This window comes from Fomitiporia mediterranea (assembly GCF_000271605.1).
Source record: "Fomitiporia mediterranea MF3/22 unplaced genomic scaffold FOMMEscaffold_7, whole genome shotgun sequence".
Taxonomy (NCBI): Eukaryota; Fungi; Basidiomycota; class Agaricomycetes; order Hymenochaetales; family Hymenochaetaceae; genus Fomitiporia; species Fomitiporia mediterranea.
This window is the reverse complement of record NW_006760392.1, coordinates 3,132,373-3,145,959: the sequence shown is the minus strand read 5'-3', so window position 1 is coordinate 3,145,959 and position 13,587 is coordinate 3,132,373. Positions and strand designations below refer to the sequence as shown.

Sequence of the window (13,587 nt, the reverse complement as noted above, 5' to 3'; positions counted from 1 at the left end):
TAAACGCGTCAGCTTACGCGTCTATCCAGTCTATCCACTAACTCTGCAAGTGTCCTCCTCGTCTACCGTCAACGGTCCACTGCTTTTTCTGTATTTGCGTGTTATTTCGTCCTCCAACGTTCTTCCAAGATGGCCGAAGAAGTCATTCTCCCAATTCCGAATCTCGAGTTACCACAGGCCCACTTTACCTTAAATCAATCCCAGTTGGGTCATTTGCACCAGGACGCGCTCAAGGTGCTTTTGCAAGGAATTGAGAAAGACCGTGAGTGGCTGCTCCTTTCAAGTAGCCGAGATTTATTCCTGATATTCAGCCGTTAGACATGGCTCCATACTATCGAGCTCTCATTGTCTTGCAGCATCCACCGACGTCACCGAGCGCACCATCGTCGCCAACCACTTCGCGACACATGCAGATCCCGTTACCTGAGGACAAAGCACTCTTAGAACGCATGGATGCAGCGAATGCTGAAGAACTGAAGAAGCTGGATGAGCGTCTAGAAGAAGCAGAAAAGACGGAAGGAGAGACTGAAATTGCTGATGCATTACGTGCACGAGCAATGTATTTAACGCGAATTGGAGATAAAGTGAGTACGAAGATTCTGTCTCTACTTCTTCTTCCTACATAATCTAATGTTCTAATAGGATAAAGCAATAGCAGCTCAAGAACTCGCATTCGAGAAAACTCCTGGAGTCGGTTCGAAAATCGATATTGTTCTCACTCTCGTACGAATAGGATTCTTCTTCGGAGACCATGTCATTATCTCGAAGAACCTCACTCGTGCAGAAGAGTATGTGTTTATCTTCTTTGCATAATTAAAGAATCATATTCACCTTCGCCACTCCAGGCTCATCGAGAAGGGTGGAGACTGGGACCGGCGAAACCGATTAAAGGTGTACCAAGGTCTCCACTCACTATCCATTCGACAATTCAAGCGGGCAACCGACCTGTTTGTGGATGCTCTATCAACGTTTACTGCTACGGAGCTTCTCAATTACAACGATTTCGTGTCTATGACCATGATTGCTGGTGCATTAACACTAAGCCGACCAGACTTGAAGAAGAAAGTCAGTGGCATAATGCGCATTTTTAATCAATCTTGTACTAATTTCTTTCCAGATCATTAATGCACCTGAAGTCATTCAGGTCATTCAGGAACTTCCAATCCTTGCCGAACTTACGAAATCCCTATACGATTGTCTTTACGACAGATTCTTTATCGCGCTCGGTATGTCCTCAATAATCCTTCTGCAGATCTCTCGCTAACGGAAGCAAATAGCAAAACTTGAGCAAACGCAACTCATCCCATCTCGTGTCCTCAATCCTCACGCACGGTATTACGTACGCGAAATGCGCATCCTCGCATACGCACAACTGCTTGAGAGCTACCGCAGTCTAACTCTTGAGAGTCTCGCAACTGCGTTCGGTGTATCCGTGCCCTTCGTCGATAACGAGCTCGCTCGATTTATTGCTCTCGGTCGTCTCAACTGTACGATTGATCGCGTACATGGTATCGTTGAGACGAACAGACCAAGTGCGAAGAATTCACAGTACGAGACGGTGATTCGACAGGGCGACATCCTTCTTAACTCGATACAGAAACTCAGTAAAGTCCTGTACTGACGGTGCTACCTTTGAATTGTACATTATCTTAGGAAGTTGCCCAAACTAGACTTTGCAGATTGGCCAGTCAAATCTTCCGTCCGCACAAGGACTGATTGCGATAATAAGTATATTTTGTCCCTCCATTGGGTATAAATTATAAGTATAAACTCCCCATCAGTCGGCACCGGCGAAGAAGACAAATGGAAGAATCATGAGCTTCGCCTTATCCCACTATTCATAATTATCAGTTCTCCACCACTTATACTATCGAGAATCAGGCACTGACCACATCGTAAACATAATACGGGTCATCCTCAATGAGTTTCTTGGCTGCCTCGTATGATTGAACTTTAATGACGAATGCAGAGCCGATAGCTTTCTTCTCGCCACCGGAAACAACCGATTCTGGGCTCATATATGGACCTCCACATTCTAAATATCATTTGCAAATGTCACGGTCATTAAGTCATACATTCAGAGAAAAAAGGGCAAGAACGAGGTAAGGACGAACTTAACGCGCCGCTCGCTGCCCGGAGCATCTGCAGTCGTAAGACATGTTGCCCATGCACGGCATCCCGACGCTGTTGGGCGTCCTCGTCCGTCCTGTACGGAGCGATGATTTGGAAGTAGATACCCTGGGAAGGCTGTTCTGAAGCCATTTCGCGGAGTAAGTTGGAGATTCTTGCTTTGAACTGAGCAGTGTTTTCGACTATCTCCTCTGCCATGAAGACCTTTCTTTAATTTATACCACCTCACGTCAAGCTATTTGTATGTTATAGCCTGTGCACAGTATTGTGTTTCTGGATAAAAATACCACTGGCTTTGTAAGAATATTTTCAAATGATTACAAAGAGCATCTCACCTTCGTTTCAAAAGTTGGCAGGGTAGGCGCAGATAAAATAAGGGTGATCAGATTTCCCCGTGAGTCAGCGCTGTTCTTGCCGACTCGGAGATTGGATACTTTCCCAGTGGGATTTCCCAATCGTTCGCTTGCACTCAATTTGTGAGTGATCGCATCAGAGTGTGCTGTGCAAAATACGTGGAATGTGCAAATTTGGTAGATCAATATTATTAGGACACACACAGTTGGACAAAAAACGTCCTCCGAAGCAATAATTAACAAAATGAATGAGTACGAAATGATAGGACACATTGCTCCTCAGTGACTAAGATTTTTCGCATTTTCATTCAAGAATGAGATTTGTTTATCCCTGAATGTATCTGGAATCATCGTCAAGTTGACACTGCTGAGCTGCATGACATCCTATAACAAGTCGGACCGTCAGAACTTGAACATGTGAGGCTCCGACTTCATTTACCTTAGACGAAGTAGTATATTGTGTCCACAAAGGTCCTGAATCACTTTGTTGGAACAGCAAATTTTAAAAGTTTCACATTCAAGAACTTACGTGATGCATTTCCGAGACCATCGTTGGGGTCAAGTGTTGTTGCAAAGGAGACCCAATAGTCGATCATGGTGCTGCTCAATACCACGGAGTCTGGTCCGTTCTGTGGCGCGCCATACACATACAGAATTTCAGAACCATGAGAAACTGGAAGTCCTTGTTAGATCAACCGACATATTTGATTTGAAAAGAACATTTCACCTCCAAGGAAAGGTTCGCCTGCTGTCTGCGGATCTGCGAAGAGGTATGCAAATGCCCGTACCCCATGCTCACTGGCTGTCTCTACTAGCTCCCGTCTTACAGAAACGAAAGCCAGATCACCCAGCACAGAAGAAACTCGTTTGAACTGTGGGCTCAAACCAAATGTTTCGTTCCCAGTACCATACGGGGACCCAAGAGCGGGAATATCGGGATACAGTTTAAGAATCTCGTCCGCTACCGGGTCCGGACCCGACATGGTTACCACGGGTGAAGAGGTGTTTGAAATAACCCATTCTCGAAGCTGTTCAGTCGAGTTAAAGGTTGTAGGGATGAAAAGGGTGCCTTGTGTCACCGTCAATTCTTTTTACACCAATGAAAAAAGAATGCGTCCAAGCTTACCTTCATCTAAGTTGGTTCCAGAAATGAACGGGATGCGTGAAAATTGGCCTTTCTTGAACAGCTTAGAGGGAAGATCAGGAATAATTCCACCAGGGCCATCGATCAAGGGTGCGAAAGGAAATTCGGAGGGTATAGTGCTGAACACATGGTTTGAAGCATTGATAATCGTTTCGGTACTCGCATTACGAAGGCAGCCAAATGTGGCATTACTTGAAGCGCCTTCACATTCAGGTACAGCGGAAACGAGTGTCTGCCAAACCAGTTCATGACTGGACGTGTTGAATAATCCATTCGAAGCCGCTGAGCCCGATTCAAGTATCTGCGGCATGTTCAGTCAATTTAAGTTTATTGAAGACAACAGCAATCAAGTACCGCAGCTCTAGCGAGATTAAACTGTGGATCGAGAAGTAGCTCCGCAAGTAAGATTGCCCCCGCACTTTCTCCAAACACAGTGACCTATGGTAAAGTGTGAGCAAAAGTCATACAGCAAAAAATTAGCCTACTCTGTCTTTATCACCACCAAAGGCCGCTATGTTGTTTTGAACCCATGTCAATGCAGCCAGAATGTCCTTATTTCCTAGATTTAATGCGCCTTGTGCTTCTGCTTCTGCACCTTGTGGAAACCCGAATGGGCCGAGTCTGTAATTTACGTTCACGTAGATGACTGGGCTACCCTATAAGGACATATGCATTGGTTTGGGCACGAAATTGATATCCACGAAGGGCGTACCCTCTGGACACTCTGCGCAACGATAGCACTGCCGTTGTACAACAAAGCTGCTCCGTCTTTTCGTGGTACACAAACACATGTAAGACAAACTCTAAGAGATGCAAACAGGAGAAACATACTTGAAAAGCCTCCGCCATACACCCAAACTAGGACGGGAACAAGTCCACCTTCCGTCGTGTTCTGGTCACTTGGTCGCAAGACGTTAAGGGTAAGACAATCTTCTGACATAGGAAGGCTGTCAATTGACGAGGCGTTCTCTCCAAATCCCAACTATCCCACAATTAGATTGAAAGTCAGTTTAGTTCGGATCTGTTGGTAAACTTACTCCTTGAGCGCAAGCTACTCCAAACTGAGTTGCATTGAGTGAAGGAACTCCTGGATCAAGTTTAACAACAGGAGGAGCGAAGCGCAAATCTCCGGTAGGTGGTTCGGCAAACGGGATGCCTAGAAGAGCCACCGGAATCTATTAGTTGATCTGCTTCTTTAAGAGCTGGAGATCACTTACCGCCGAAGAAATCTTGTTCGAAATTTGGGAGTGACAAGCCGGATATTATTGTATTACCTACTTTGACTTCCGGTAATGCATGAACGAGGTAGGAAAGGCTCAGAAGCGATAGTAGAAGGGCAAGCGGTGATGGAATCATCGTTTTCGAGCTACTGTATATCTTCGCATATGCTAGCACCTTTATATACCGCTGGGAACAACGGCTTCAGCCTAAAATATATTAGTATCACGCATACGAATATTTACGGCGGTTCATCGTGTCTGTGTAAGCGCCGAACCTGCCGATGACGACTTCTCTCTGCAGCTGACGTCCATGAAACGACAGTTCATGCAGTGAAAACCCGTCTACAGCCCGCGTTAGTATCGTGCGACTGTGCGACAGACGGGACCCGGCCCGCAAGCAAACAAAATGAAATATCAACTGACCAAACCAAAAATAAGCCTGGAAAGACAGCGATTACTGCACGTTCACTTGCTTGCGAGAGTATAGTAGAATTCGAAGACGAATTGAATGTGAACACGAGTTGAGATGCGTCATTGAATAACTTGTGCGCCTTGCTAAATGGGACTTTGGGCGGTTCTATGAAACACGATGATTGGCGTGTTTTGACACGACACAAAATATAGCCCAATATGGCGAGACACGATCACGTGCTCAGTCTTTCGGCGGGAAGATCTCGGATTCCGGAATCATATGCGTCGATCATGCGTGTGTGCAATATTATTATTATTAAATATAATTGAAGTCTCACGTCGTGACAGGACTAATCACATTCATTATAAATTTGTATCACATGTGATCAAGAAAACACTGATGTCCACCATAAATGTTTGCATTATGGACAAGAAAATTCATTAAAGCGATATGGGTTCAAAAGAAGGGAAGAAAAGTGACCGTGGTATACGACGTGATTTCCCAATTAGTTACGCACTAGTGGTCCAGAAGTGCACCCTGGTCTATCAGGAATGCAATTTGCTCCTGCCTGTACGTGTCGGGAATCATCGTCAAGTTCGTGCTGTCAAACTGAATGACATTCTGCTGCAAGTGAAGTCTGGTCAGTAACCTTGAATGCATCCGTATTCGTATAGTCCATGCACCTCAGATGATGTTGTGTATTGCGCCCACGTTGGACCTAAGAATTTAAAGTTAGATATTTACTAGAGAGCATATGTAAAGGATGAACGGGAACATACGAGACGAATTACCCAAACCATCGTTCGGATCGAGACTTGTCACGAAGGAAACCCAGTAGTCAATTATATTGTCGCTCAACGCCTCAGCAGGTGGCCCGTTCGGCGGAGCTCCAAAGACGTAAGCAACTTCTGCGCCATGGTAGACTAGATGTGCACGTATCAATGTCCCTGAGAAAAGAAAGTTCGGAGAAGAGGTACAAACCTCCGAGGTATGCAAGCTCTGGTTGAAGCTGCTTATCCGTGAACAAATAAGCATGCACTTTAACACCCTTCTCACTCGCCACCTGCGCTAGCTGCCGTCTCAAGGACTGAAATTCAACGTCACCAGCGACTGCAGAGAGCCGCTTATACTGTAAGCCCAAACCGAACGTCTCGTTACCTGTGCCATAAGGAGAACCAAGAGTAGGATCGTCGGGATAAAACTCAAGGATTTTATCAGCTATCCGGGTCTGGTCTTCAGCAGATGCAGTGGCCGAAATTATTGATCCGACGACGAATTGTCGCGCTTCCTCCGTTGTGTTCAAGTTCGTTGGGACAAAGAAGGTTCCTAGTCGCAATCATGAATGCCACACAGTCAGACGAAAAAAGCAGTAACCTTACCCTCATCCAATGTATCGCCTGTGATGAATGGGACGATAGGGACGCGACCTCCCGCGTAAAGCTTGGACGGAAGATCGGGTAAAACTCCTCCAGGCCCATCAATGACCGGCCTGAACGCAACTGAAAATGGGTTCACTTGAGCTGTCGCGTTCACGATCGTCTCTGTGCTGGCAGATCGCAGACAACTGAAGGTGTTGTTGGGCGTTGCACCTGCGCATTCAGGTACATTGGCGACAAGAGTCTGCCAGGCTTGCTCACGAGCCGTGGCATTGGTCACCGATACAGTAGCCGGCGAACCTGATTCAAAAATCTGGGGAAAATGAGTCAGTGTCGCGGGTCGATGGTAAAACACGTACCGCAGCACGAGCGAGGTTGAATTGAGGGTCGAGAGTAAGATGTGACAGTATGACTGCTCCTGCGCTAACTCCAGCGACTGTTATCTGGAGAGGCGAGTTAGTGTACTGAACGGAAAAATGCCGGCACATGTAAAAGCTTACTTGGTTTTCGTCACCTCCGAAAGCAGCTATATTCTGTTGAACCCAGGTCAAGGCTGATACCACGTCCTTGTGCCCAAGGTTCAGTGCACCCTGAGCTTCAGCTTCGTGACCTTGAGGGTACCCGAATGGACCAACACGATAATTGACACTGACATAGACGATCGGCGTTCCCTATACATATGATAACATAGCTGGTCAAGCATTACCCATCGCTCGAAACATTTAATGTGACAATACCCTTTCAACGCTCTGCGCGACGAGGAGACTGCCGTCGTATGTATATGCCTGTCCGTCTTTTAGAAACAAATTAATAGTAAGCAATGTGGCACATAGAGCATGAGCAAGTGCAAGACACAAAGTAGACAACAAAAACCCACTTTGGAAAGCTCCTCCGTAAACCCATAGCAAGACTGGTACGGGATTGGTGCTTGAGTTCACATTGGCAGGCCTGAGGATGTTTAGGGTAAGGCAGTCTTCAACCAGCGAGCTATTAGACCCGAATCCTGCCTGTTGCAAGCGCAAATTAAATAACATCCATTGGTTCAGATGATACAAACTGACCAGCTGTGCACAAGCTGCTCCGTATTGAGTCGCATTGAGAGACGCGACTCCTGGGTCAAGCTTATTGACTGGAGGCGCAAAGCGCAATTCACCAACAGGTGGTTCGGCGAACGGAATGTCTAATGATAGAAGCAAACATGTCACTTATTCTGTAGGCCTTAACAACTTCCTAGTAGTACGTACTGCCAAAGAATTCCTCCTGGAGCTCCGGGACCGACCTGCCAGATATCGTGGTATTATATATTTGGACTTCGGGTAGGGCATAGGAACAGCCCGAAAGTATTAAGACAAGAGGTAAGAGCACGGATGGATGCATGACTTGTTCAGGTACTGTAGAGCAGTAAAGCTCATTATAGTCGGCCTTATATGTTCTTGGTCAAAATCGCTCGTCGCACCTTTTTGCGGCAAAGCTTGAAGGCGCTAAGCCTCCACTGACAGCGACAAGGCGCATCAAACTGCGCATACCTGCGGCGCTTGCAGCGTCCATTAAATCAAGACAGACCGCAGCGAAAGTTGTGGTCACGGACAATATGAAAATGACAGAACTCTGTCTCGGCAGGGTTTACGTATTATGTAACCAACACCATCTCTGCCAAAATCGATCAGAGTCCGGAGCAAACTGAGTCGCCTTGTCTCTTGGCACGGTTGACGGAGCCGCTGCAAATACAGTAGGGCGCAGCATAACGTCAGCATGATTCCGACATACGGACCCGCCGTCTGCATATAACTCGGCCAGAACCTTCATAAACATAAGCCGAAAATCCGAAAGCACTTGCATCTAGAATTCCCAACAACTAAAGACTATAACACCTCGCATCCGGAGAACCCGATAATTATTCAGACGGTGTTTTCGACCCGCGTCAAGTGCATTTCAGGAAACCATACTGCAAGACGTCTATAGAACGGGAACTCCGTTTACATCGGCAGTGCCAAGAAGCACCTCCACAAAAATACCGCTTCACTATGGCTACCCCGCGGCACAAGGACATAGAAGCGTTTGTCAGTGTGAGTAACAGGGCTTCCGGTCGAGCTACTTACTAAATGTTAATTTAGAATGTACGGAGAAAGCAGGCTGCGACAGAGGTTAGTCAAATTCTCGAGTCTCGAGACCAGCTAGCATAGGTTGAAATACTTGTCATTGACTTGTTAGTTCACGTGTTGTCATAGACCATCGAGCGTGGAAGACAAGGCATAAAAAAAGTAAATTTATCATCAAGTGAACCGAAAATAAGAGATCAAATCCTTTAGACAACTTCGCCTCTGAACCGGACTTTCATTCCCCAAATAACACCGGCATGCGTTCCTCGTGCTCTCCTACCTTTGCGTTACAGAGGAAATCCTTAACACTCTCTGCAATCAGTCTATGCACCCGCGTCGTTGGATGCAAAGTATCGTTCCAGATTCCTCCAAATGCCCTGCTTGGGTCGTCCGTATTAAACCCGTGTGCCACTGGATCATCAAGTATCTCGCTGAACAGGTTCCATGCTGAAAAGACGAATACAGATGCATCTGGGTGTTCGTCTGCAAATCCATGTGCGTATGACCGGAGAATTGTGTTCCAAGTATAGTAAGGATCCTTACTCGACCTCTGAAGCTTTCCCTCTGAAAGGGGGTATAAATGTAGCAACGCTGATACAATGAAGAGACAAACGCACGGGATGAACCCAAAGGCGAGCGCTTCATAGGAGGAAGGTTTATGAATAAGAAGTTGCGTGCTCCCGCTTCGTATAGCTTCTCTTGAATTTCAAAGAGCCTGTCAATACTTTCTGCTGGATCAAAACGATACTTTCGTCTTGATTGATATCAGGCCCTGTGCTTCTTCGTTGAGACAAAAAGACTAAGTTCTGACCCGCAATCATTGCCGCCAATCCACGTAGCTAGAATCACGGGTATGTTAGCAATGCAATAATAGGCTATGTGCTGAAGTAAGGTTATCTACAAAACAGGGAGTTCCCTGCGGCCCAGGGAGCCCAGGACGGTTTCTTGCCGGCTTTCTCAACGAACTGGTCGGATACTTGCAAAACAACATCTGGGACAATTGCACCGCCCTTTGCATAGTCGAAAACAAGCAGGGGATGGACATCTCCAGACCCGGATGGACAGAGGTCCCGCGCGAGGTATCCGACCCAGTTAGGCTTACCCTCTTCGGCGTACGTTATTCCGGGAAATGGAACGCCAAGAGGTTCTTCTTTAGTTGGTGGCGGACATTCAGAATTATAGCCAACGTCACAATTGGATGCACCGCTGTGAGTGAATGTGAACACAGCTTATGTTAGTCAATTGGCGGGAGGAGAGAAAGGCAATAAACAGACTTGCAAGACAAAGAGATATTTAAGTGCACTGTAACCTCCCCAATGAGGTCCCATTAATGTCAGGCCATCCATCTATACGTATACGCCGTGAGTGAATGACTCACCGCAGATCTAGAGCTGAAGTCGAAGCTTATCAACATGTCGTGGCAGTGGAGACAGATCGCCAAATCAAGGGCACGTGATGTATTTCAAATTTATCTCTGCCGGAACGAATCTCAGTTTATTTCATACAAATCCCTGTTTACAATTTTTAACCTAGAAGGACACAGGTTATCAAGCAGGAAAAGATAGCGGTAGGAGCTCCAAGGAAAACTCACAAGATATCAAACCGAAAGCCAGGTATCCATCATTTCCCAGATTGCCTGAGCCTCATCATTCCATTGCTGCCTCATATTCTCAAGACATCCATCACAAGGCTGAGACCTTTCTCCGAGACTCTCGTCTGCTTCACGTTTCCAATCGAGTGTACAAAGTCGCCGCAATGTTGAGAATGGGTTCGCTGTTCCGTTATTTTCGAATGCCGGCTGAATCGCGCGTTCCATCCAAAGTGCAGCGTATACGTCTGTACAATACATATGCAGGGCTGCTGGAGGCTGGAAAAGGGTAGGAGAGAACGTTTCCGATAGTTGTGCCATCACTCGCTCGCAAATAGCTGCATCTTCCTTGGATAAATGGTTCTTGTGGACGACAGGTGCTTGTGCATTGTCTGGCTTTTTTGCACCTGGGTCTGCATCAGCAGAACCATCCTCGAATGTAACACCATCTTGTGTGGTGTAGGAATAATACAATGCCCGTTTGAGTGAACACCCAAGCTGTAGATACATTGAAATTGAGTATGAGCTCGAATTAAATGCGGGTTGATGTGTACCGATTTGTCTTTTCCTTCATCCAGAGAATCGAGAGCGCTCGCAATTAGGCTGTAACCGGAGAAGTCGATATCGAGCGGATTCCGGTGCATATATGCGTCAAGATGATTCTTCGCTAAACAGTGGATCTTCGCGAAATTTCCTTTCGAAGCAGACGAGACCATAAATAAACGCAGGATGTGCGCGAACGCGGTATCTTCAGTTATCGTTCTAGCTCATTCAATCGCAATAGTCAACTGAAATGCAAGGACGGAACTATGTACGACTTACATGGCATGCAGAATATGAGCGATAAGAGCTTCAAAATCTTCTTTTGCAATACCCTTCTCGGATCGGACTGTAAAACAGGGCAATGAAACCTCATCTTGCGTTTGGCTGAGCAAGCCAGCGTCAGGGGATACGTTGATGTGCCATAGTACTTTTTTACTTGCCCGTTTGCCAAAGCCATTGTTTGGCAGCAATCCGAGAAGAACTGAGGCGAAAGTCTAGTGATCAAAGATCGGTACACTCGGAACGCTGTGTCTTCAACGATAATAATGACAGAACCATCTTCAAGCCAGTAATCGGGATGTTTAATCATTTTCAGCTGATCAGGTTATCAATGTCGTTTCATGGTTAGAAGCCGAAGCCAAGCTCAGTTGTTGAATCTGAATTCGGTTGATTGAGTACGTGGGAATACACCTCTATACGTGGTAGCTTGGCAATCATCTCGTCCAGGCGCTGGCTGGTAGAATGCATGACATCATCAGTAATTATGGCACAGTCATAGTTCAAAGGCTCATTACTTGTAGAAATATGTTGATCTATTCACATTTTAGATATGAAGTCTTCTCATCCAACGCACGCACATGCCGCCTCCGAAACTCATTTAGAAAATGCGTAAAGAAAGTAAACTTAAATTTAAAGTCTCGTTCATCAGTGGTGGGTTACAGCTAGATAAACATAAAGATGGTGGTGGACAGATTAAAGGTACATTTAAAGGGATTAGCGTTCCAGTTCGAAGCATCAGAGTCAGGCACAGTCGTGACGCGATGGTTTGAGAGGCCAAGCAAAAGAAGGGTATTCAAAGGTATGCAAAGGAGAAGTTCGGCAGTAATCTACACACGGCTCGAATAATGCCTGTACCTCCCAAAGATACCGCCACACGTGCCGGCGCAGAATGCAAGGGCAAGTGCGACGAGAGCTCCAAGCGTCATCCAGTTGGCGTTCCCGTATTGCGCAGCGCTATCTGAGTTCGCTGCGTCACGAATCCGGTTGCGTACAATGCCGAAGAGGACCATGTCTATGATCCACACTACAAGTGTGACTAAAAATGCAAGAAGCGCGGCGAGGGCCATGAGAATGGTACCAGAGCGGTGGTATGCGGCGCCACAGAGCCCAAAAAGAACGGCAAGACCAGAAAGCGCTGCCGCAATAGGGTGCAGTATAAGTGCCTCCGTAAGATTATGCAAGGTATTGGTATTCAAATTGTTATTCGTCCTAATTAAAGAAATGGATGAGACAAAATATATATCACCAAGCGGGCTGTTTCTACTCACCCGAGGTTGGAAGGGAAGGAATAACCAATATGCGTCCCAGAACCAGTAAATCCGAATACACCAAAGTGAATCTCGGAACCGCCAGTGCGGACATTCAAGAAAGAGATACTTTCCCATGTCGGCGCAGATACGGATACAAATATAAGCAGCACCGCTGCAGCGAAGCAAAATAATAAACCCGGGACGGCTGGAGAGGCCATTGCGGTTACAGGTCGTAGGCCGATAGTCCTTCTTAGAGGCGGGTTGCTGGACTCTGTCGAAGCCCACAAAATTGAGAAATTTAGTAATTGTAGTGATTTGATAGGGGGGAACAGGATATAACTCACCGAGTGGAGTGATGAGACAAGAACGAGGATGCTCAACGAGAGACTCTACTACGCTTATATCTCTGCGAGTGCGGTCAAGACATCTACTAGCACCTGTGGGAATATGACGTAGGTAACTGCCGCATAAGGAAGTTTAAAACTTCGTGTGGCAATTGCAGAAATGCTACTCCACCCTCGCTCCTCTGACTTGTGCCTCGCATCTGCTGATCATGCATTCGGACCGTATTTTTCAATGCTCTGTGAGGCCTGTCGTGTTGCCTAAATAAACAAACGGAGCAAGCAAGAGGATGGGTAAAGAAATTGTCTAGCGAGTTGTCCTTGACTTTTGCCACGGTCACGTTGGTACTTTTTGACGCTGTGCAGGCACTGGTTTCCGCAGGTCTCAAACTTTCTAAGGTAAGGAAAGTATAAACTCGACATAGTGTGACGCGACAGACTAACCCAATTTGGATGCAAACGATGATGGCGAAATACGACACTCAGTATCCCAAAAATGCAAATTTGAGCTGCATAGATATATTCAGCTTAATCTAACCTACAAAAGTATGTTTTTGATTTTTTAAAATATTGAGATTCGAGTGAGTTATTTCCAAAAAAAAAAACTTTTTTTTTTGATACCAAATGTACAGAAATGCAATTTGGTGAAATTTTGAATTTTTTCCTGAAGATTTTTGCCACTTCGGTTAAATATCTATTATATAATTATTTCCTTATATAGAACACGTGCCTGATGAGTAATGTACATTTGATCAGTAAATATCAGCTATTTAGACCCATTTTCCTCTGTTCTGCCTATAATGCCCTAGAAAAGGAAGGGATAAAGCCAGAATACAGAATCTGAGGAGTGAT

General features: G+C 45.9%; 7 protein-coding genes across 7 annotated transcripts; 1 reads left to right on the top strand and 6 right to left on the bottom strand.

Moving 5' to 3' along the window:
- Nucleotides 1–93: 93 nt before the first annotated feature.
- FOMMEDRAFT_21205 (proteasome 26S subunit) lies at nucleotides 94–1,684 on the top strand. The gene is made up of 6 exons (XM_007267853.1): nucleotides 94–262; nucleotides 319–584; nucleotides 643–788; nucleotides 846–1,065; nucleotides 1,118–1,226; nucleotides 1,278–1,684. Exons 1-6 carry the CDS (start codon nucleotides 130–132, stop codon nucleotides 1,619–1,621), a joined length of 1,218 nt encoding a protein of 405 aa, XP_007267915.1. The 5' UTR covers nucleotides 94–129; the 3' UTR covers nucleotides 1,622–1,684.
- Nucleotides 1,685–1,777: 93 nt separating this feature from the next.
- Nucleotides 1,778–2,328, bottom strand: FOMMEDRAFT_157719 (uncharacterized protein; the record flags this gene model as incomplete). The annotated part of the gene is made up of 3 exons (XM_007267852.1): nucleotides 1,778–1,834; nucleotides 1,890–2,035; nucleotides 2,115–2,328. The coding sequence occupies 3 exons, from the start codon at nucleotides 2,326–2,328 to the stop codon at nucleotides 1,778–1,780; spliced, it is 417 nt and encodes a 138-aa protein (XP_007267914.1).
- A 320-nt stretch (nucleotides 2,329–2,648) lies between these two features.
- Nucleotides 2,649–4,983, bottom strand: FOMMEDRAFT_109926 (esterase 1; the record flags this gene model as incomplete). Its single annotated transcript, XM_007267851.1, has 11 exons — nucleotides 2,649–2,867; nucleotides 2,923–2,957; nucleotides 3,013–3,156; nucleotides 3,211–3,552; nucleotides 3,610–3,928; nucleotides 3,982–4,065; nucleotides 4,113–4,283; nucleotides 4,340–4,395; nucleotides 4,459–4,609; nucleotides 4,665–4,783; nucleotides 4,845–4,983. 11 exons carry the CDS (start codon nucleotides 4,981–4,983, stop codon nucleotides 2,763–2,765), a joined length of 1,665 nt encoding a protein of 554 aa, XP_007267913.1. The 3' UTR covers nucleotides 2,649–2,762.
- A 739-nt stretch (nucleotides 4,984–5,722) lies between these two features.
- FOMMEDRAFT_109924 (esterase 1) lies at nucleotides 5,723–8,012 on the bottom strand (the record flags this gene model as incomplete). Its single annotated transcript, XM_007267850.1, has 11 exons — nucleotides 5,723–5,883; nucleotides 5,943–5,977; nucleotides 6,039–6,182; nucleotides 6,241–6,585; nucleotides 6,639–6,948; nucleotides 6,995–7,078; nucleotides 7,136–7,306; nucleotides 7,373–7,428; nucleotides 7,513–7,642; nucleotides 7,697–7,815; nucleotides 7,880–8,012. The coding sequence occupies 11 exons, from the start codon at nucleotides 8,010–8,012 to the stop codon at nucleotides 5,776–5,778; spliced, it is 1,635 nt and encodes a 544-aa protein (XP_007267912.1). The 3' UTR covers nucleotides 5,723–5,775.
- Nucleotides 8,013–8,925: 913 nt separating this feature from the next.
- Nucleotides 8,926–10,062, bottom strand: FOMMEDRAFT_141520 (uncharacterized protein; the record flags this gene model as incomplete). The annotated part of the gene is made up of 5 exons (XM_007267849.1): nucleotides 8,926–9,298; nucleotides 9,352–9,488; nucleotides 9,546–9,573; nucleotides 9,636–9,940; nucleotides 10,013–10,062. The coding sequence occupies 5 exons, from the start codon at nucleotides 10,060–10,062 to the stop codon at nucleotides 8,970–8,972; spliced, it is 849 nt and encodes a 282-aa protein (XP_007267911.1). The 3' UTR covers nucleotides 8,926–8,969.
- Nucleotides 10,063–10,331: 269 nt separating this feature from the next.
- FOMMEDRAFT_87903 (uncharacterized protein) lies at nucleotides 10,332–11,454 on the bottom strand (the record flags this gene model as incomplete). The annotated part of the gene is made up of 4 exons (XM_007267848.1): nucleotides 10,332–10,820; nucleotides 10,877–11,084; nucleotides 11,145–11,300; nucleotides 11,348–11,454. 4 exons carry the CDS (start codon nucleotides 11,452–11,454, stop codon nucleotides 10,332–10,334), a joined length of 960 nt encoding a protein of 319 aa, XP_007267910.1.
- A 308-nt stretch (nucleotides 11,455–11,762) lies between these two features.
- Nucleotides 11,763–12,659, bottom strand: FOMMEDRAFT_141518 (pali-domain-containing protein). The gene is made up of 2 exons (XM_007267847.1): nucleotides 12,413–12,659; nucleotides 11,763–12,353 (listed from the first exon to the last, which is right to left on the bottom strand). The coding sequence occupies exons 1-2, from the start codon at nucleotides 12,610–12,612 to the stop codon at nucleotides 11,972–11,974; spliced, it is 582 nt and encodes a 193-aa protein (XP_007267909.1). The 5' UTR covers nucleotides 12,613–12,659; the 3' UTR covers nucleotides 11,763–11,971.
- Between the last annotated feature and the right edge of the window lie 928 nt (nucleotides 12,660–13,587).